A 23,085-nucleotide genomic window follows, 5' to 3' on the forward strand; every position below is an offset into this window, starting at 1 on the left:
TTAAAATCCTGGGTAATCTGCAGTCTGTAGAATACTGTTTCCCTGTACTTGCATGAGGTAGACTTTGCAACAGGGGAGGGAGGTAGGGGAGAGAAGGAGAGAGAAGGAGAGAGAGAGAGAGAGAGAGAGAGAGAGAGAGAGAGAGAGAGAGAGAGAGAGAGAGAGAGAGAGAGAGAGATGTTAACAAGCATTATGTCTTTTTCCTTTTTTGAACAGAAGGCCCCTTTTTGTTTGGCTCTTCTGGTGCTACAGATGTTTTTGGAGAGGAAGCTTCTTGAGGCGACCTGCCTGACCTTTCTGAGATCTCTGACCGAGGAAATGATGGTGATGTACAGTCACGCCCACCCCCCACTTCTGAAGGGGAAGCTGAAGTACATGGCTGAGACTCTGCTTCCTGTCTTCCCTGAGAACTGGCAGGCAGCTGGGCAACAGTTCTATGTGGGCAGTTTGCTACCATGTGCAGGATGCTCTGGCAGTAATGGCACTTCTTTGGCTGAGGAGGTAGACTACATTCCTTAGCATGATGGTCAAGGCCGCCACAGTTGTAGCATCTGCAAAAATGAGGAAAGCATCTTAGAAGTAGCATGTATCATTGAAAAGAACTTAAACCAATCATTTAATAATTGATTAATTTATGTAAAATAATTGACACAGGAATGTAGGTAACATTACCAAAACACATAAATTGTCAATGAAATCAGCTTAATATCCCTTCTTATAAATATATAATACTATTTAAATTGGCTATATTGATTCTTTTAAGGACTATCATCCCTAACATGTTCCAGCAACTTTATAAAATTAATTTGCTACCTATGATAGACAGTAAAAAACAAGAATACCAAATCAGTAATCATTTCCACCACGAAATGACTCACTGAAATCAGACAGAACGGTTCAGTCCACTAGAGGGCAGTCCACAGTCAATAAAAACCAACCTGTCTTTTAAAATGCGTGTATAAAAACACAGCTGTTTGTCATGATGTAAACTGACCATTTGCTCAGTAATTGGTAACATTATTGATCAAATTAAATGTTATGAGTTTAGCACTTCCTTTAGTATTGTTTTTATTATGGAAGTCATGAACTTGAAGAATATTTTCCTTTGTACATATCAGGTACCTAGTTACTGAGAACAAATGTCTGGGGTAATTGTCAAGTAACTTTTATGCAGTATAGGAAGTGTCTGGACCTAGCAGTGCTAGCGAGAAAAAAAACTAAATATTTCAAGCAAATTACTTAAGTCTGACACTAGTTCAATGAGTGGAAAAATTTATTTTCGTTCTGTATAAGTTAGCTTTCTGTTAGGATGAATTCTCTTAAACTGAAGTAAATATAAATCTATAATCAGAATATTGATGAGTACAAGTAACAAGAGGTTATTATAATTCACATGTTTGTGTGACAGAGACAGTTATGTGTGTGTGTGTCTGTGTGTGTATAAAATTCAGGGCCTGAGCTTTTTTGCTCAAGGCTAGTGCTCTACCACTTGAGCCATAGCTCACTTTTTGGTTTTGTTATTAATTGAAAATAAGGCCCTCATGGACTTTCTTGCCTGGGTTCGCTTTGAACCACCATTCTCAGATATCAATCCTAAGTAGCTAGAATTACAGGCATGAGCCACCAGCACCCAGCTCCCCAATTTTTTTTAATAAATCAAAAACACAATAGGTAGTAACTATGAGGATTTGCTAAAGACCACATTGACAATAAAAATTGAGATGATTTATATGTATGTGAGAACATAAAGCTTAATAGCTTACATAACCCTTTTAGTTAAAGACAAACTGCTAATCTAAGAAGCCATGTATATAAGGATCTAAGTTAAACTGGAATAGCCACTGTCTATTTCTCCAGAAGTTGATATCAACTTAAGGCTTTAGAATAGAACCATAAGATGGTTTTTATCCTTTGCAAGAACTAAGGATATTAATTTTTAACAGATTACATCATATTTTCAAAAATTAAGTGAAAGACTCCAAACATCAAGTGTTCTAATTATGCAATTACATTCCATAAAGTAATTAACAGCATTGCAATTTGGATTCAGTAGTGCCTTGGCCATTGGTTCTAAGAGATGGTACAAAATTAAAGGAAGATAAAGATAAGATAAAAAAAATACTGATTAATGCTTAAAGTTTAGATACCCAAAATAATACTTTAAAAACGCTATCTTTGAAAATTATGACTGTATTACTTATAATAATGTTTTTCACATAGTTCTCTTCTATAATAGGTAAGTGAATTCTTCAATTTTCCCATGTGTAAAATACCTTCTTTTGAGTTAAATTCACTTTCTGAGAATAACACCCAGTGAGCAGCTCATTTTCAAAGAGAGACAAGAGGTGAAAGGCTTCAGTATTAGAGTCAGCTCTCCAGTGTACGCAGCATTTCACCAGTCACCATGGTATAGGCTACACCATCCAATTCAGACAAACTGCCCACTCATTAACCAAAGCCCTGATGCAAGAATTCTACGTTCACCAGTGAAGTCTTTGATAATACTTAGGCAGTTAGTATTACACTTGGCTAGTAGAAGTTGCAATTTTGATTTCCTTGCATTTGGACTTGCATAGTTAATTTACCCCCTCTGACTCTTAAGATACCTGCTATCACTAGGCCTGACTGCCTTTCTCATTGAAAAGATTTGTAGTCTGTGTATAAGTGGTTAGCCTTTGGGGGGGAGAGGAGGGAGTGGTATTTATTTATTTATTTAATTACACACTGTCAATCATTCTTACCAAGAACTCAGATCACACCCCATTAATGAATCTCCTTCCTTCACAACAGGCTAGCACCACAGTGGAAATGTCCAGAGACTTTTTCAGGTCATAAACAATACCACAGACACATACTCTACACACACTAAAGACGAGTCAAGCCTCTGTGCATATTCCACTCTTTTCCAAATGAGTTTGTTTGAATATTACATTGAAATGAGCACAAAAATCACATGTCCACATATAGCTATATGTTTAAGGTATATAAGAACAACATATCACGAGCAAAAGACTATATGGAGAAAATTAAAATAATATTTAGGTATATATTTGCATGGTCCAACATGAAACATAAAAATTATCTGCTTGCTGAACATGTGTGATGCCCTGGAATAAATCTCCAGTGCAGTGAAGAAAATAAGACTATCAGAATAAAATTCTAATTTTTTAAAGGAAAGGAGGAAACAACCAGTACACAGAAGCATCTAAATCTTTTAGGCCTTTAGAACTGAAGTAATTATATAATTTATGTGTATATTCACATATATGTATATATTTTATTTTTTTAATTTAATTTTATTTTATTTGTGAACATACTGTACAGAGGGGTTACAATTACATGGGCAGGATAATGCATACATTTCTTACCAAGCATTGCACCCTCCTCCTTTGGTTTACCCTTCACATCCCTTCCCAGTATGTATATATTTTAAATACCTACATTAGGTAAGAAGTTAATAAAAACAATATCCATGATTTTCTTTTTGGTTTTGGGGTTTGTTTGGGGGTTTTTTGTGTGTGTGTCAATTCTGGGGCTTGAACACAGTCTGAGCCTGACTGCTGTTCCTAAGTTTTTGTGCTCACAACTAGTATTTTACCACTTGAGCTTCATTTTCCATTTTTAAATGATTAATTAGAGATAAGAGTTTTATGGACTTTCCTGACTGGGCTAGCTTCAAACAGCAATCCTCAAAGCTCAGTCTCCTGAGTAATTAGAATTACAGGCTTGAGCCACCAGTGCCTGGCTTGTCTCCACATTTTTGAGGATTACATTTTTCTAATGAAAATTCTCATTTGTAAATCATAATTTAGGTCTGCTTATGACCCTTATATAATTTTTTTAGGTCCAAACAAGTGAATATGTTGAAAGGATGTCAGCAATAATAGTTAGAACTAAGCTCAACTGAGGATCACCAGACTAAAGTATATGTATGTAGACAATATTTAAAAATAAGATACTCAGGAAGTGGCGCTGTAGCTCAAGTGGTAGAGCGCTCGCCTTGAGCTGAAGAGCTGAGGGACAGCGCCCAGGCCGAGTTCAAGCCCCACGACCGACAAAAAAAAAAAAAAAAAAAATACTCAAATGTCCTAAATGAAAACTTCATCAAAAGTACATTCCCCCTTGATCCCAAAAGTCATTTAAAAACCAGGTTAAAAAAAGTTTGTATAAGTTGGGTGTAACTGTAATCCCAGGCACTCAGAAGTAGGAGAACCACAGTCAGAGGCCAGCCCTGGCACAAAGTGAGCAAGACCCCACTTTCACAAACATGACCCTCTCTGAAGAAATAAATAAAGCAAAAAGGGTTGGAAGCATGGCAAAAGTGGTGTTGTGCCTGTCTAGCAAGCAGAAGGCACTACAGTCAACTCCCAGTACCCACCCCAAAATAAACAAAAATTTAGGGAGTATACCACAGGAAGCGAAATGTGTCTGTCTGAAAGTATAATGGAAAAAAGAGAAGTCAGAGCACTTCTCAGTGTTTGTGTTATGAATGTGTGTGGAAACTCATCCATTCCCACGGGTGTGATGGGAGAACTAAAGACAAGGGTGCTGAAATCCAGAAGTTTCTGAAGAGGAAGGGAATGCTCAAAAGAGAGTAAAGCGGTACCAGGGAAAGTAGACTGGAAAAAGCAGCACATGCTTCAGACAGGAAGAAAATATAAACATAGGAAGGGCAAACTGCAGAAAAGACTACGCTTTAAAGAAAATGTTTAGCAAGCCTCAAAACAGTGCAACTAAAATCCAGAAATGAGGGGTGGGGTGTGTAGCTTAGCATATGAGTTCCTGTTGTCAATTCCCAGCATATAGGTATACATGACACATAGAAGCACACCCAGAAGACACATGAAAACACCCAAGACACATGGAAACACACACTCATAACACTCATTAGCCCTATAATTTATTCTAGCATGTCTGAACCCCTGACATAATTCAATTATATGTCAGTTACACAACACATGATAGTGTTACCATAATCCAGCGGTGGTGGAAGGTGGTGAGAGACTCAAAAGAGCTGAAAAGGAAATGACTCTGAAGAACTGGAAGTACAGCTCAAGGAGTAAAGAACCAGCCATGAGTAGACAAAATGAGCAAGAGCTCAAGGCCCTGAGTTCAAGCCTAGCACACACATACACACATACAAATTAAATATACACACAATCAAAAAAGACTCAAGTATGGTATATGCAAGAGTGGATTTTCATGGTAACCCTCTGAACAGTTAACAAAATGAACCTGAAATATACTTTATCTGAGGTGGTAGGGGTGAAGGGGAGAGGGGCAGAGAGGAGAGAAACAGTAGGCAAATGCAGCCATAATATTCAATATACACCTATGGAACTAGAAAATTTGAGAGCATGGTTGGGGTGGGATAGAAGGGGGAAAAATGATGGAAGGGGTAACACTGATCAAGATGCACTGTACTCACAAATTGACATGTTGAAACCCCTTGTACAACTATTTAAAGGTAATGTCTATAATCTTAGCTACTCAAGAGGCTAACTTCTGAGGATCACAGTTCAAAGCCAGTCTGGGCAGAAAAGCATGTAAGACTTTTTTACTTTTCATTGTAAAGAGACTGTACAGAGGGGTTACAGTTACATGAGTAAGGTAATGATTATATTTCCAATCAAACATTGTTACCCCCTCCTTTGTTTTTCCCCTACTATCCTTTTGCTCCCCACCTCCCCAACTCCTGCCACGCTTATCTCCAATAAACTGCCCAGAAAAAGTGGAAAGTAGCTCTGTGGTGCAAAAGGTAGAGCACTAGCTTTGAGCACAAAGAGGCTCAGGGTTATTGCCCAGGCTCTGAGTTCAAGCCCAAGGACCAGCCAAAACAAACAAACAAACAAACAAAAAAAAGACGTTGATAATTTTAAAACGGACATGTTGAAACCCTTTGTACAACTATTTAAAGATAAAATTTTTAATGACTTAAAAAAATAACAGATCCAGAGTGTAGCTTTTGATAAGAATAAACTACCTTGTACCTCCTAAAGGCAAGAAACACGCATTGTGTGTATGAGACCAATCTTCCACAAGAAGACCTGGGTTTTTCTGGTAGCTTTTAGCAATCTGAACATTTACCTTGGTATGGTTTATCCTCTCCATAGGATCTGCCCTGAGTACAGAGGAAGCTTTGATGTGACACAAAAACTAGAGAGGTTCTTTTACAGTGCACGTCTTCTGATCTTTGTCAAACAACCTGTTCTTAGATGCGTTTGCTTTTTTTTTTTTATAGTTTGCTTCTTTTATTTCAATCTTTTTATGTCTAAATCCTCAGACTGTAAGCAAATTAAATAATAACATTTTTTTGGTTTTGGTTTTTGGTCACGGGGCTTGAACTCTGGGCCTGGGCACTGTCCTTCAGATCAAAGCGAGTGCTCTACTACTTGAGCCACAGTGCTATTTTTTGAGTGGTTTATTGGAGATAAGAGTCTCTGGCTTTGAACCACAATCCTCAGATCTCAGTCTCCTGAGTAGCTAGGATTACAGGTATGAGCCACCAGTGCCCAGCTAATAACGTATTTTAATAAAGTTAATATTTGTTAAATACAATAGTATTTAGTAAGTATAGTAATTTTTAGCTAGTATTTACTAAGTACTAATCTTCATAAGTACAGTAGTAAAAATACTGAATTTTCAAAAATATCAGCTAGTATATATCATGATATAGGGCTAAACAGAACTAAAATAATAGATAGTAATAAATAGGTTCAATTCACTAAGAGTTTACCATGTAAAGATTTTTTACACAGTAAAGATTTTCAATGTGGTGAAAAATTTAGTCTTCCCTTTAACTCCTACTGAATATTGCAATCTCTCACTGCACTGGTAACAAAATAAGACTCATAAGGTTTACCTAGAAGGAAATTTTAATTGAAAATAATGCATTTCACTTCCATTTTTTATCATATAAAATTTATGGCTAAGAATACTGATGTAATTTTATACACATATCTTGAATTTAAAGCATACACTCACAGAAGCCAATTTTTATGAGATCTGGGTTACTGTTTTATCACTATACTGTTGGGAAGGAGATCAGCTTCTCCTTGAGATAACCTATCTATAAAATCAAAGGATTAAAATCAAAAGGACTAATCTAGACCAGATTTTTTTTAACTGACAATTCCAGGTTTTATTTCCATTCTTCCTATATTTGATATATTAAAAATGTTTTGTTTTAAACTACTACAGATAATTTTCCTAATTCCTTTTAATAGTATGTTTTAAGACTGTAAATCAGAACTTGAGGCCAGCATGCTATAATCAGTGCTATCAAGCTGATTCCATAAGAAAAGGCTGCCATTTTAGCCTAAGAAATCTAACTGATATGAATTGTAATCAGATTCTACTGGCTAGAGTGACTATAAATGGAGACTGCCAGTTGTCTTGGGGTTGACAGCATTTTAAAATATTCCTATGCATGTCCTCGGACCTAGTAACTCTTACTCTATGAATATTCACTGATAAACACAATGATGTCAATTTGAGCATGTCTATATTGGTAAAGAGCTAGAAAAAGTATTATCAATAATTACAGTGGAACCCAGATGGTCTGGCTAGAGTCCACATTCTTCACCATTACAGTATAAATATGTAAAACTGAAAAATAAAGCCCACCTATACCAAGATACTTTTGCATTAAAATCACTTAAGTAACAAGTGTATACACTGACCTCAAAAGGTCCCCAAAGAAACCACTAAGTAAAAATAGCAAATCATAATTTGTGTTCAAAACATGATTTAAGTATTTGTATGCATTTTCTTTTTTTTGGGGGGGGGGCAGTCATGGGCCTGAACTCTGGGCCTGGGTGCTGTCCCTCAGCTCTTCAGCTCAAGGCTAGCACTCTACCACTTGAGCCACAGCGCCACTTCTGGCTTTTTCTGCTTAAGTTGTGCTTAGGAATTGAACCAGGGCCTCATGTATGCAAGGGAAGCACTCTACCACTGAGCCACCTTCCCAGCCCCTTTGTATGCATTTTTGGGGATAAACAGTGGTGCTATGATTTGAACTCAGGGCTACAAACTTGGTAGGCTGGCTCTCGGCTGCCACACCATGCCTCCAGCCCCAGTTTTCTACGGTTATTTTTATGATATGAGTCTCACTTTCTACCCAGATGTGTGTCTGAAACTGACCTTCATTATCATTGTTAGTCAGGGAGGTGGAGTTCTTTAGCAATAGTTCTAGAATTAATTATCTTGGAATTTAAAAAAAAATACCAATGCCTACTCCTACTCCAGATCAATTAAATAAGACTCATTAAGAGTGAATCTCCAAATATCACTGTTAAGTAACTAGATAGTATAAAGCTACTTCAGAACCTCAACTGTATGTAAACCCATTTGCCACTGATAATCTTACCAAGGAATCATTTTATTAATGTAAAGCCTATGGTTCCAAAGAGAGTAAATCTTTCAAAACTCTGTTTTCAACAGGTCACTGATATCTCTGAAAAAAAAAAAAAAAAAAAAAAACGAACAAAGGAAAGAAGGGAAGAAGAGAAAAGAAAGATGAACAGACAGAAAAAAGAAGGGAGTGTAGTATGTGCAACTTATTTCCTTTCTGAGAAATAAAAGATTTCTTGAAATTTTTGGCTATGATAGCTGGAAAGCCCAAGCTTTTCAACATAAAAATATCTGATTATGTCTAGTACCAATGGCTCATGACTGTGGTCCTAGCTAGAGATCTGAAGATCAAGGACTCAAGTCAGCCCAGTTTGTAACACCCTTTTCTCCAATTAACAGCAGAGCCAGAGTGGAGGTGTAGCTCAAGTGACAGAGTACTACCCATGAACAAACAAGCTCTGGGTCTTATTTCAAGCCTCGGTATTGGTAACTCAGTATTGGTAGCTCGGTATTGGTACATACATACATACATACATACATACATACATACATACATACATACATACATACATACCATGCATGCAACAAAACATATATAAAATCTTTTTGTTTAGAAAGAAAACATTACAAAAATCTCCTGAGTTTTACCTTTATTTCAGAAGTCATTTCTCTGTTCTGGTGCTATGTTTTAATTATCGAAGGGTCCAGTTAAGAAAAGATTTTAAGTAGATGAATGGATCAAGAAAATGTGAAAAAAGTTTTATTGTTGTTGCTGTTGTTTTTTTTTGGTCGGTCATCGTGGGTCTGAACTCTGGGCCTGGGCGCTGTCCCTCAGCTCTTCACCTCAAAGCTAGCGCTCTACCACTTGAGCCACAGTGCCACTTCCAGTTTTCTGGTGGTTAAATGGGGATGAGGCTCACAGACTTTCCTGCCTGGGCTGGCTTTGAGCCAAGATCCTCAGATCTCGGCCTCCTGAGTAGCTAGGATTACAGACAGGTGTGCGTCACCAGCACCCAGCTTAATAAGGTAACATACTCTCTCTACTTTAAGAGGAAAAGTCTGTAGCAGTTTAAAAACCAGTTTAATTAGACTACCCTGAGTAAGTTCCCAATATTATTAAATTAAAAATGAAATTTAGTCAATGAACTTGCCAAGCAGTTCCTTCTAGAGCATAAGCATCTGAATGGTCTTGTATAACCTACTTCTGGTAGTATAAAACCAAAGTGAACTTAAAGCTCTAAAACAGCTGGCAGTAGGACTGAATTCTCCATCTTATTCAAATCTGTTTCGAGACTAATTAAACTCATTTGGGCTTTGTATTGTGTACAAAGAATTTTCCTGTTACTCATTTTTTGTCAACTACTATGCTCTTTGAGTCTACTATATTCTTTGAGTTACTAGTTATATGATAAAGAATTATCTATATTTTTGCCTGTTCATGAATTCAACTGTTTATAATACCCAGGCAATCATCTTCATAAAATCTAAAAAAGAAAAACATGCAGTTAAAAATGTATTTTTTGAGCCAGTTGTGGCTCAAGCCTATAATCCTAGCTACTTAGAAGGAAGAAATGTGGGATGGCAATTTGAGGCTAGCCTCGGCAAAAAGAAGCTTGTGAGACTCCTACTCAAGCAATTGTTGGGTGCCATGGTGTGAGCCTGTTAATGCTAGCTACAGATGAAGCACAATGGCTGAGCACAGTGGTGTGTGCCAGTCATCCCCTGGTACACAGGGAAGCACAAGCAGGATCATTACAACCTAGGTACAAAGTGAAACCCTACATCAAAAGTAACCAATACAAAAAAGAGCTAGAGACATGAGACAAGTGTCTAAAGTTGTTGGTTCAATCTGCAATACTGTAATAATAATAACAACATATATTATGTACACAACTTTGGAATAAATGCATTGTATGCATCAGATACCTCTGTACTAAATATGTATAATAGCTAGGAGAGAGATTTATGTACTGACTAGAATTTTATCTCTTTGCCTGTTTTAGGGATTGTCTTAGATTTATTAGCTTGTGGGCTCTCTGATTAATACCATGGTCTATCTTGTAATAACAGCTTAAAAAAAAAAGCCTGGAAGTACCTTGAAAATCAGCTAAAATACACCAAGGAACTCTTTTCACAAGCCCTTTATCACATCATCTTATAAAAACAAGGTAAGATGGAAATTTGGGAAGGGTATGTCATGCAGTGTAGTACAGGTCATAGAGAGTCAGGATGGAGCTTGGAGACAATCTAAAAGAGAAGAGACCACAGAGGGAAATCATCAGAGGAATTGGGGCCAAAGGGAGTTCTTTCATGTCAGGGCACTTGGGTGGTTACAAACCAGACATTCAAAAAAGAATTCACTATGTTTAAAAGTACTTGATAAGACTCTGCAGCAATTCCAACAATAATCGTTTGTTGAACATTTTCCACTTTGCACTACTCTAACTTGAAAAGAAACATAATAATGAATTCTAGGTCATAAGTTAAATCTATATCTGAAATGGAAATGTTATCTCTCTCTTAGATGACAAACAACATCCCAGACAGGTAATCTGTTCTGGCTAATGGAAGAGTTGAAAAAAAGAGGGAGAAAGATGTACTCAAACACAGATAACTTAATGCTTTGCAATTTCTTGAGAGTAAAAGCGGTCCTGTTATGAAACAGGAGCCAACCCTAGTAGGCACTCTGCTACAGCTGCTTTCAGTACCCACAAGAAAGAGGAAGGAGCTTCAGATGAGGAACAGCGTGCATATGCAGAGACAAAGAAAGCCAAGTACACAGAAACAGTATTCGAACTATCCGTATTAGTAACTTTTGCTCTTGTTTGAAGTTTGGTTTGTCTACCATATTTATCACACTGACTTTTAGAAGGTTATTCATACCATCAAATGTAAAGGAAGAATATATTCAACTTAGGTGGGAATGATCTAAATTAGGTATTTGCTTAGACAGAAGAATTAAGATTATAATGCATATTCTGTAATGTTTGTTCATTGATCTAGCCAACTGGCTGAAAACTTACAAACAGGAGTTCTTGATTTTCATCATTCCAAATTCCAAATTTGTTCATCATATGATTTTTTTTTTAGGCTTTGGGTATGAAAGACAGCATTACTTTTATCTATGACATTATTCAGGAATTATAAAATCATTTGTTATACACTGTTAATTTTCTAAGAGTGTATCGACTTTTTTCACTATTTTCACTTGATGCACAAAGAAATTTTGATAAAGGAATTTAACTATGTTCACTTGCTAAATAAGGTAATAATTTACTACCTAAACAATGTCCCCTAAACCAAATGACCAGCTTTGTTTTGATCACATGCATTTTGTCACTTTTTATCACATATTCATTTCTCTATTAAAACAGAAAGCAAGCCAAGCAACAGTGGCTCATACCTGCAATCCTAGCTATTAAGGAGACTGAGATCTGAGGATTATGGTATGAAGCCAGCCCTGACAGGAAAGTCCATGAGACCTTTGTCTCCAATTGACCACTAAAAAGCCAGAAGTAGAGCTATAGTTCAAATGGTGGAGCACTAGCCTCGAGTAAAAAAGCTTATGGGCAGTTCCCAGGCTCGGAGTTGAAGCCCAAGGACTGGTATTAAAAAGAAAAATTGAAGGAAGATGGGATGAGAAATCCCACAAGAAAAGATAAATTAAGTTCAAGAATCAGTTTTGGAGCATGAGTGATTCAGCACAAGAAAGATAGCTGTCTAAAGAAGGGAGGAGGGAGCAGGTAGATTAAAAGAAGTTATCCTGCCAGGCACTGGTGGCTCATGCCTGTAATCCTAGCTAATCAGGAGGCTGAGATCTGAGGATGGCAGTTCAAAGCCAGCCCAGGCAGGAAAGTCTGTGAGACTCTTATCTCCAATAAACTACTAAAAAACTGGTAGTGCTGTGGCTTAAGCAGTAGAGTACTCGCTTTGAGCTGAAGAGCTAAGTGACAGCACCAGGCTTAGAGTTCAAGCCCCATGACCCACAAAAAAAAAAAAAAAAGAAGAAGAAGAAAAAGTTACCCTAACAACTGGGTATTTTATTGGTTATTCTGGATGTTAAAACATTCATTAGTTTGTATTACTGCCTATAAAATCCTGAATTAGAACTTTATTACTGAGTGAGTAAACAGTATTCATGACCTCTGCATTTTGACAATATTTATATGAACATCATTAAAAAATATTTCCAAAGGATCAGCTGTCTTAAGAGTATGCTGCTTGTTGTGAATTATACAAAGTATGTCCTTGTATGCACGGAGCAAAAGATTGTACAGAACTATCTCCTATCATGACAACTATGTAATAATCTGAAAGAGATAAAAATGGCATTACATACCTGTAATTTTAGCTACTCTAGAGTCCAAGATTAAATTAGCAGGATCCCAGCTCAAATTCAGCCCAGGCAAAAATTAGTGAGACACCATGTCAACAAATAGCCCTGGTGTGATGGTTCAGAATGGTATTTTCAACTACAAGGGAGGTGTATGTAGGAGGATAGCAGTCTGGGATGCTGGCTCTAGACAGAAACACACTACTCTATCCAAACATAATAAATTTAATAAATGGTCACCTTCTGGGGACACAGCCCCAGTGATAATCAAGTGCCTGCCTAGCAGGTTTGAAGCTCTGAGTTCACCTACTATAGTATAATTCTTACACGCCCACACCCCCCAAAAGCAAACAAGAAAGAGTTAAAAAAAACTACTTTAATAAAAACCCCTAGGTTTGATGTCTCATTCCAGCATCAGCTACAGTTAAGGACAATGATGGAAGTACAGATGAGAAGTAAATACCTCTGTCCCATTTTCCCTCTAGTTAAATTGGTCTTCTTGTGACTGACCATATATTACTCTTTGCCAAGAATCAGCAGTTCTTAAATTGTTCTCCACTCAAGTGAAAACTGAGCAAGAAAAGCTGCTATCATGTTCAGATACGCTCTTTAAACTGTGATAATTTTCTCCTCTTGCATAGGTCTGATCTTGAAAAACTAGACCTAGCGGTGAAGTCATCTAAGGTACATATGGCTACTGTTTTACTTCTCCTTATTAGAGAAGCTTCATGTTATGAATCTTTTTATGTGACTAAACCTTCATAGCAAAGCATCTAAGACATCTCTGCAGAGCTATTCTCTGAACACTGATTCCTTAAGGAATCCCAACTCCCTAACTGAGTATTTAAAAGCTAGGCCATAAAGAGTACAGACCACTGATGTAAGGAGAGGCAGCTGTGAAACAGGATGGAGGTTAAAAACTGAGGGCAAGTATGAGAAAGCATCAAGATCCCACAGATAGAGCCAGATAGTTCACAATTATTCCAAAACTCTAAATAATGACTAATGATTAGGGTTAGAATGAACATGTTAACACATTTATTTGTATATGCTCCATAAACCAATGAAAAAAATGGCTTTACTTTTTTTTTTTAAAGGTACTAGGGGCTGAGTTCAGGGCTTAGCCCTTTTGTGTTAGGTTATTTTTCATATAGCATCTCACTTTTCTTACCTGAAAATGTGATCTTCCTCTTCTCTAGTACTTGGGATAAAAAAGTAAGCATCACTGAGCCGAGAGGTTTTTTGTTTTGTTTTTGGTTGGTTTAAATTTTTTTCTGGCTAACCTTGAACGACAATCCACCCAATCTTAGTAGAGTTGTAAATCCTACCACACCAGGCTCAAAAAATGGTTTTCTAGTAAGGATAATTCCATTAAGTATTTGAATGATAAGGTTTTATATCTTGTGTTACTTTCTGGATTTGGTTTGTGGAAATTTACATGAAAAACTCTAGTTTCCTCAGCAGAACGAAATAAATAAAATTACTAATGTTTTTTGTTTTATTTTGTTTTTCTGGTCCTGGCTTGAACTATGGGCCTAGACACATCCCTGACATCTTTTTGCTCAAGCATAGCATTCTACCACTTCAGCCTTTTTCTGTAATTTAACTGGAGATAAAGAGTCTCATAGACTTTCCTGCCTGAGCTGGGTTCAAATTGAAATCTTCAGATGTCAGCCTCCTAAGTAGCTATGCAGATATGAGCCTGCGGTACATGGCTAAAATTACTAAATATCTTTTTGTTAAAGAAGTCTTGAAAAACACTGTCAGTTGGGAACTCTTTTTTTGGGGGGGGGGCAATATTTAACAGTTTTATTCCACAATTATAGTTTATAAATGAAACATTTAAAGGTATTGCATGTACAGCTGGTATAATCCCAAGCACCTGAGCAGATGATAAGTTCTATACTAGCCCAGGCTATCTAGTGAAACCCTATCTAATGAAAGAGAAAAAGAAAGAAAGAAAGAAAGAAAGAAAGAAAGAAAGAAAGAAAGAAAGAAAGAAAGAAAGAAAGAAAGAAAGAAAGAAAGAAAGAAAGAAAGAAAGAAAGAGAAAGGAAAGAAGGAAGGAAGGAAGCAAGGAAGGAAACAAGGAAGGAGGCAAGGAAGGAGGCAAGGAAGGAGGCAAGGAAGGAAGCAAGGAAGGAAGCAAGGAAGGAAGCAAGGAAGGAAGCAAGGAAGGAAGTTAGTTGCAAAGACTTCATTTACTATACTGACTGAGAAATTCTTTTCACATAATTAATTTCTGTAACATGACTGAATGCCATATATATACAGAAAAAGCTAAGCTTTAGAGGAAAACTGGAGGGTCTAGATCCGGAGCATACACTTTGATACTATGTGGGTCTGATTTTGACCAGGCTGTTTTACAGCTCTTTCCACACTGATAATGGAACAATACACAGCTGTTCTTCTCCAGAGAGACAATGCTATCCTGGCTGGTAGAAGTGCAATTGATTTCCCTTCCCTAGGGCAGGAGCTGGTTGTGTCTCCATTTGCACATTTATTTCACGATTCCTATCTCCAAGTATGGTGCTCTATTGAACCAATTACAGCACCTGCCTGGTTCTCCCGTTTAACTGAGTTAAATCTTGCAGGTTTACTCATTATATATCTGGATGAGCTGTGATGTTGGTCTTTGAACATTACCCATTAACATACAATAAACATAGACGTCACTGTGTGAGAGGCAGAAAATCATTATTGACACAGTCTTCGGAGCACACAGATTCTAGAAAGGAAATAAGCTAAATCTACTGCTAATTTTAACCTGCAGGTGAAAATTAGGTCCAATTTCAATTTTTCTGTTTCTTCTAATTCTTACTTTTCTTCTATTTTGAAAAGGAAATTATGTTTATTAGAATCATATGTAATAAGATCTATTAAGATAAAATTCTTGTATGAGACTATGACTAAAATTAATAATGTGGTAAAATAAGAAAAGGAAATAGAAGATGATATAATCATCTAGTGGAATGATAGTAAAGCAAATCATCATTATCCCTTAATCCTTCTGTTTCTTAGTTTCTCAAAGAATTGCCTGATTTTCCAAGAATATATATATAAAAAAAATTTCATAGTTGTTATTTTGAAAATTTGTTCGCTGAATACAGGTAAGAGTTCTGAATTTTTCATTATCCATAAAGCAGAGAGGCTTGACAAAAAGATAGTTCACAATCATTAAGACAAACAAGAGTACAAATGTAAAGACAGCAGCACAAAGGAAAAGATGCTATCTACAGATAAAATATTATCATCTAATTTACTTTTTGGACAGGAATTTTTGCTCAAAGGCCATTTGACAGTACCTGTTCACCTTTACTGAGGTCTGTAACTTTAAGGACAAATGCTGAAAACACTGATTAAAAAAAAATCCATGACCATCATTTTAATCAGTGTCAAAAATGAGAATGTTTTGTACTTACAGGCTTCAGAAAATGACTAGCCTCTCCTTAACCAAATTTTGAGTTGTAAAATTTTTTAAAGTATTCCATTTTGAGGATCTAAGTGAAAGAACAAATCAGAAGTTACAATAAGCAGGAGCTGGATCAGTATTTACAATTATGTTCCAAGATCTACAGGCATATACTGGTTAGTACTAGGATAGTACCCATTCTGGGTATATACATTATCATACTACAGAAAAACAGGATAAAAATTAGGTTATTATGTTTAAATTCTTTTATCATTTATTAATACTGTGAATTATCTGTAATAATACTTTAAAATATTTTAGCAGAGCATGATAATCTAGACCTATGATCCCAGCTACACAAGAGGAAGAGATGGAGGTTGGAGGTTTGAGACTATGTAGGGCAAAAAGTTAATGAGACCATATCTGTAAAACACACTGGTGGTTGACACCTATAATCCCAGCTATTCAGGAGACTGAGTCTAGCCTGGGGGAAAAATGAAACCCTACCTGAAAGGAAAGAAAAAGATCTGGGGGCATGGCTCCCCAGAAACAAGATACTGAGTTCAAATCCCTGTACCACCAAAAAACAATTTGTTCTCTGTCTGGGTATGTTGGTAATGATGGTAGCACTGAATTCCAGGTGCCTAGAAGGCTGTGGCAAAAGTTTAAGTTCAAAGCCAGCCTGGGAAACTTGGTGAGATCTGGTCTCAAGAACTAAGAATGGGTGGGGTATATCTCAGTGGCAGGACATCCTCAAACAATCTTTGTCCTGCTACTCACTAACTCTAGGCTCAATCCTCATTACCACCAACAAGAAAAAAAGAAAAAGCAAAATATAGAACTTGGCAAAGTGTTTCAATCACAACTAGTAGGAAGAATAAGGATGACTTTGGACAGGAGTTGGCTTGGCTACAAGGCTCTTAAAGTTATGACAAAGTGAGTATAGATGCAGAGACAGAAACCATGCCAGGTAGATGAATGGCAACAGTGACAGACAAGTGGAAATCTGAATGACATGCTTCAAGCAGCTGGCATGGAAAAGAAAGGGGAAGCAAAAATTACTACATATATATGTATATTACAATTTGTAAATGTTTTAAAAAACTCTGATCTTACAGTGGAAGGAGGGTGGAGCTTAAAATCATCACCAAAAACCTAAAAGTGGAAAGTTTAGCCCATAAACCAGGTGATTTAAAAAATTTTTTTAATTTCATCTCTGATTTTTCTCATTCTAGTTATGTTTCACCCTCTCCAAATCTGTCTTTATAGATAAATGTTAATTCACATGGTTACTGCTGACCTCAAAAGAGACATTTAAAAATGCATTGTAAACTATATATTTCCAAATATAAATATAAATGAAATTTCTTTCTTTAATTGTGAGTGTTAATAAGCATCTCTACCATATTGGAGGTCATTCCTGCCAGAATTCAGTCCTCGTGAGTTGGAGTGCCAGAAGAGATGGAGCAGACAAAAAGAAAAGCAAAAAACATGCAATGAAATGACTATTTTCCTCTTTATTGTTTCCTCTTTCAAACAATGGAAAGAGAAAACTAAATTGCTTAATAATGTGCATATCTTATGGATGCCCAGTAATTAGTTTATCCTGTGCACTTAGATTATTTTTCCTACTCTTACATTACTTGTTTTCTCCTCAAGAGAGGTAAAAGCCATTTCTAGTTTCATGTTAAGGATTTTAAAAAACAATCCCAACTAGAGAGACAAAATAACCTGAGAAAGATGCACTTGTGAAAATGTGGTTCCCAATGACATCTGAAGAGAGGTTTACCACAAACTGGTCAAAAGAACTAAAAATTAAAACAGTAAGGAAAACCTGAGAGCTCACTCAATATTCTGGATGAACTCAATGTTCAAAAAGATCTTACAAGAAAAAGTAAGACAAGAAATAGAAACACCAAGAGAAAAGATACTTTAAAATTCAGTTTAGGAGCACTGACAGTTGAAATAGATTTACAGAAAAATAAAAAGCAGCATATAAAGAAGAAACATGTCAATAGGTAACAAAAAAAACCTGTAAACATAAGAAAAAATGAATACTCAGGACAAGTAAAACTTTCTGTAGGCAGATGGTTTGATGAAGGAATTATATGCTACAGCATGTACTCCTGTCTGGTAACAAGTTGCAGAATGGACACTTTAAATAGCATTGTTATATGGATGTCAGTTGTTTCTACCTACTTCCACTTTGTATCTCTTCTTAGAATAATTTTATTTTATTTTCAAAAATCATCTCTATCCTATTTTTAATTCTACTAGCACAAAGAGTGAACAAATTTGTGAACAAATGATTCATGTCTGGAAAATCAGAGTATCACATTCTATGCTATGTCAATGAAATCAATCTTGGGCTTCTGTTGAAATTGCTGGAATTATATTCCTCCTGACAATGAGATTGAGTACTTAAATCCATATGTACCAGAAACTACTACCTCAATTTCTAGAATTATAAATTATGGAGTCAATAACTTCATTGTCCCTTTTTGAGCCAGTGGCTCTCAAACTTCAGAGTATATCAAAATTACCTAGAAGGTTTGTTGGGTACACACACACACACACACACACACACACACACACACACACACACACACACACACACACACACACACACACACACACACACACACACACACACACACACACACACACACACACACACACACACTACTTGGTAACTAAGATCCACACTTCAGAACAAGTCTGTGATGAAGTCTTAGAATGCAAATTTCTAAAAAGATCCCATGTGATGCTACTCTTGGTCCAAGGACCACATTTCAAGTATATTTTGTCCCCTATCTTACATTTTTCTAGCTTTGTTTTTATTGTGCTAACAGCTGTATTTCCCTTCATGAACAGTTCCAGGTTAGACTGAGCCAGGAGGAATTTATTCAAGTCCTGAAAGATAAAGCAGAAGCACTGTCATGGGTGGCTATCCCTGTAATCTCAGCTATTCAGGAGGCTGAGAACTGAGGATCAAGGTTCAAACCCAGCCTGGGCAGTAAAGTCCATGAGATTATTATCTCCAATTAACCAACAAAAAGCCAGAGGTAGTGCTGTGGCTCAAGTGATAGAGCACTATCCTTGAGCCAAAAACACTCAGGGACAGTGCCTTGGCTCTGAATTCAAATCCCAGGGCTAGGGGTAGGGAGGAGTGGGGGGAGTAAAGCAGAAGTTATTATTCTTATCTACATGTTCAGATATGGTTAACAGATGGACACACATTCACCACTATTAGTCCTGGTAGCCAACAGCAGCCAGTCAAAGCTCTTTGCAAATCTACAGAGGCTGTAGCCAGAGGCAATGGTTTGTAAGTATCTCTCCAGGGACAACTTTCAGTTTTCCCTGGCCTTTTTTAATGTCCTGCATGCTTTTCAAATATTGAGTCTTGAGAGTTTGAATTCTGAAGATAGACAGACAGATAGAGATAGATAGATAGATAGATAGATAGACAGACAGACAGATAGAGATAGCCAGTGCTTGACCTGGATTCATTTGAAAAAGAAGACAGACAAGGCAACAAAGGGAAGAAAAGGGGAGGTAAAAAGGGAAAGGGAAGAGAGGCAAGGATAAAATAAGAGAGAGAAACAAAAAGGGAAAAAGAAGGGAGATAAGAAAAAGATGGGAAGGAAAAAGGGAAAGAAAGGAAAACAAAACAAGGAAGACATATGATTTTGTTCTTTATTAATCTGTATTTCAATAAGGTAAAACTAAACTTGAAGCATTTTAGAAACCATAATTATTGAGTTCTTCCTTGCCTTATTCTGGATTTTGTTTTAATAAAAGAAAACACTTTATCCTTCCCATGATTAAAATAAAATTTAATACTTATGTGACCAGGCTGGGGATGTGGTAAAACTGCTTATCTAGGTAGGCAACCCATAGAAATGATCCCTAACATTGAAAAAGAAAAAGAAAAAAAGAAAAAAAATGTGTCACCATCATGCCTGCCTTAATCCTTGTTTTCTGATGTTATAAGAAATACATTTAAACTAGTACTTTCATTGTTTATAAATGAGAACTTACAAAAAAGATAAGCTGCTTCACTTAATTCTACTTCTTAGTGATAAATGCAAGACACTAATTTACATACTGCTTAAATTTTAACATACAGTAGTCCTATAATACCAACAAAAATAACAATCTCTTTATGGGCTCAAGTCTTTGCTGTTAATCTGTTTATCCAAATTAAGAAAATTAAAATTGTAGTACAAAAATGGAAGACCCATTGTATAGGCTGTTCCACTTTCTCAAAACAGAGTTTGACTCATCCTTCTTAATGGAGAATAAAGGCTGTGCCCCTTGCCCCACCTTCCTGCTTGGACTGCAGCACAGAACTGCTATTTCAGTGCAAGGATTTAGCTACATTAATGCAGAAACTTTCTGTTAATTACCCTTCAACTTGATTATTCCTTATCCTGTTTTCACAGAAACAAATTAGACACCATAGATAGAACAAAGAATACAAGAGAATTTAAGCTTAAACTTCAGAAGTGATATTTTAAACAATGCACAATGTTGATTTAAAACATGCATACTTATTATTAGAGGCTAAACTCATTCCCTTTTGAAAAGATCTCAAAGTTTTAAAATATTACCCAATTCTCACAAGACCTTTACACTAAAACCATACAATAAATATTTGATCTCTCTTTTTTTTTGTTAACTAGAGCTATCATCCAAAGGAAGAATGTGAAATAATGTTACTTTTTAAATCCTTAATTTCTGCTTGTAATGTTTTTAGGGCTGCTTCTGGAACGCTCTTCCCCTCTTCCTCTCCCCCTCACCCCCCGCATTATTTTACTATTTATTATGCTTAGGATGAAAAAAAAAATCAACCTCAAATCCTGCTTATTTGTCACTTGGCTTCTGTCTTTTCCCATCAGGCATCTTGGGAGACCTATGCAATACCAAAATGAAGCCAGCCCACACAATGTCTGGCAGAGGGTGATGAGAATGGCACATTGTCTGCATGGTCTGAACAGAGGTCACAGCAGGGAGAGCATCTGCTAAGATAATGTGAACGAAGGAAACAACCATAATTGCCTCATTAAAGATCTCTGGCCAAATAATCATAAGAAAAGGTTAGGAAAACCATCTCAAAATTAGGTCTATAATAAGGAAATTTGGGGATAGAATTAAAAAAACTCAGAAGAATTAAAGACACTTGGCTATTCTATTGGTTTTATTTCCTAACTCTCTACATTGATGAATGAAAACTTGTATGCAACAGTTCAATTATTCAACAGCCATCCTAGCTAGTCATTAGTAGAAAGCAGAAGATGCAAATTCACAGCTGTCCAGGATACAACAAATGTAAAAAAAAAAAAAAAAGGATTGTGGGGAATTTCTTACATGGGACCAACACAAAGGAATTAAAGAGGAACATTTCCTGGTCTACATTTTTGGAGTTACAATGAAAAGCATATAATTAAGAGGCATAAGGAACAGGTAAGATACAAAATTTTAAAGAGCAAAAGGGCAAAGGAGAAATAAAGGGACAAATTGTTTCTACCTGGTCAATTTGCCTATTCTATTTTCCACCTATTAAAATATTTTAAAACTATGTAATTACGGTTAAATCCTCAGTCACTTCAAATTATAAGGTGGTGTAGATATATATATGTACATATACATATATATTTTTAATCAACACTGTTGATAAATATTTCATAGGAAAAACTAAAATCTTTTCTCAATTTAAATAGAGCATTTAAACTGCAAACAGATTACAACATACTGATATTGTGACCAACTATTTTTATATTTCCTGATGTTTTGCTGAACTTAATTTATAATATTATAACAGTTTAAAGTTACTGTTTATATGTAAACAGTATAATATAAATTAAACAGTATAATATAAATTAAAGTGAATTATGGGTATAATTTTTTTTTCTGGCAACGAACACAGTAAAATTAGCTTCTTATGCCCATAAGCCAGGTTTAAAATAAGTAAACTACTTGATGACTTTGATGTTTTGCAACCAAAATGTGCTGGCTAATTTTTCCATTCCATTTACCATTCCAGTCTTTAAACTGCCTTAATCTCCTGCCCTCAGACTTTGACCTTGTAAGAATAGGGGTCATAGGTCAGAATAGACAGACCTCAAAGGATCTGGACTATCAATTCATGCCTGAGAGATTTTTCTGCCACAATAGGAACCTACTGAACAGCAAATTCCTTAATCTAATCATACAAGTATCAGGGTGAAACAGTTATTTATTGGAATTTGTTGATTTACATTTCTCAAATATCTCTAGCACTTCACTAGCATTTTAATTTTTCATTTGGAAACAGATTCAGGAATAAAATATACATGAAAATAAAATTACTGAACAGATTTTATGTTAAAGTAAAACAGACAACCCTTAATAAAATAACACCATGAACCTAATTATTATTCTCAGGTATATTATGAAGATTTCAAAACATACAACCCTAGATTTCCCAAGTATATAGTCACTAGAAAACTTCAAATTATACCACTGAGCTAGCAAATGAAAAGAATGATATTGCTGCAGACATTGGAGGTAGGGACAGGACCACTGCTAGTTAATTTCAAACTCATTTGATCCAAGAGTGAAGGAGGATTCTATGGAATATTTTTCATTGTAAGAAACCAAGTATTTAATCCTCTAATAAAGAAAGCTTAAATACATTGTGTCTGTGTGTATGTGTGCGTGTGTATTAGTGTGCACGCATGTGCATGCACACACATGCCACTCCTGGAAGTGAACTCCCAGCCTGGAAGCTGTCCCTGAGCTTTTTGCTCAAGGCTAGAGTTCTACCACATGAGATACAGCTACATTTCTGGCTTTTTGATGGTTAATTGGAGATAAGAGTCTTAGGGATTTCCTGCCCAGACTGGCTTTGAACCATGATATATATGCAGATCTCAGCTTCCTGAGTAGCTAGAGGTGTGACCACAGTTACCCTGCTCTAAGTACATCTTTATAATCCCTGAAGCAA

At 36.2% G+C, this 23,085-nt stretch overlaps 1 protein-coding gene across 2 annotated transcripts in view; it reads right to left on the reverse strand.

Moving 5' to 3' along the window:
• Positions 1-190: 190 nt before the first annotated feature.
• The window catches only part of Lin28b (lin-28 homolog B), an 84,980-nt gene continuing 62,085 nt past the window's right edge, over positions 191-23,085 (reverse strand). For both annotated transcript variants that reach the window (XM_070010538.1, XM_070010537.1), the window contains one exon: positions 191-551. In XM_070010538.1, coding sequence (XP_069866639.1) covers positions 191-551 — 361 coding nt within the window. The remainder of the gene's footprint in view (positions 552-23,085) is intronic.

This window comes from Dipodomys merriami, unplaced genomic scaffold (genome assembly GCF_024711535.1).
Source record: "Dipodomys merriami isolate MVZ:Mamm:240054 unplaced genomic scaffold, mDipMer1.0.p SCAF_8, whole genome shotgun sequence".
NCBI lineage: Eukaryota > Metazoa > Chordata > Mammalia > Rodentia > Heteromyidae > Dipodomys > Dipodomys merriami.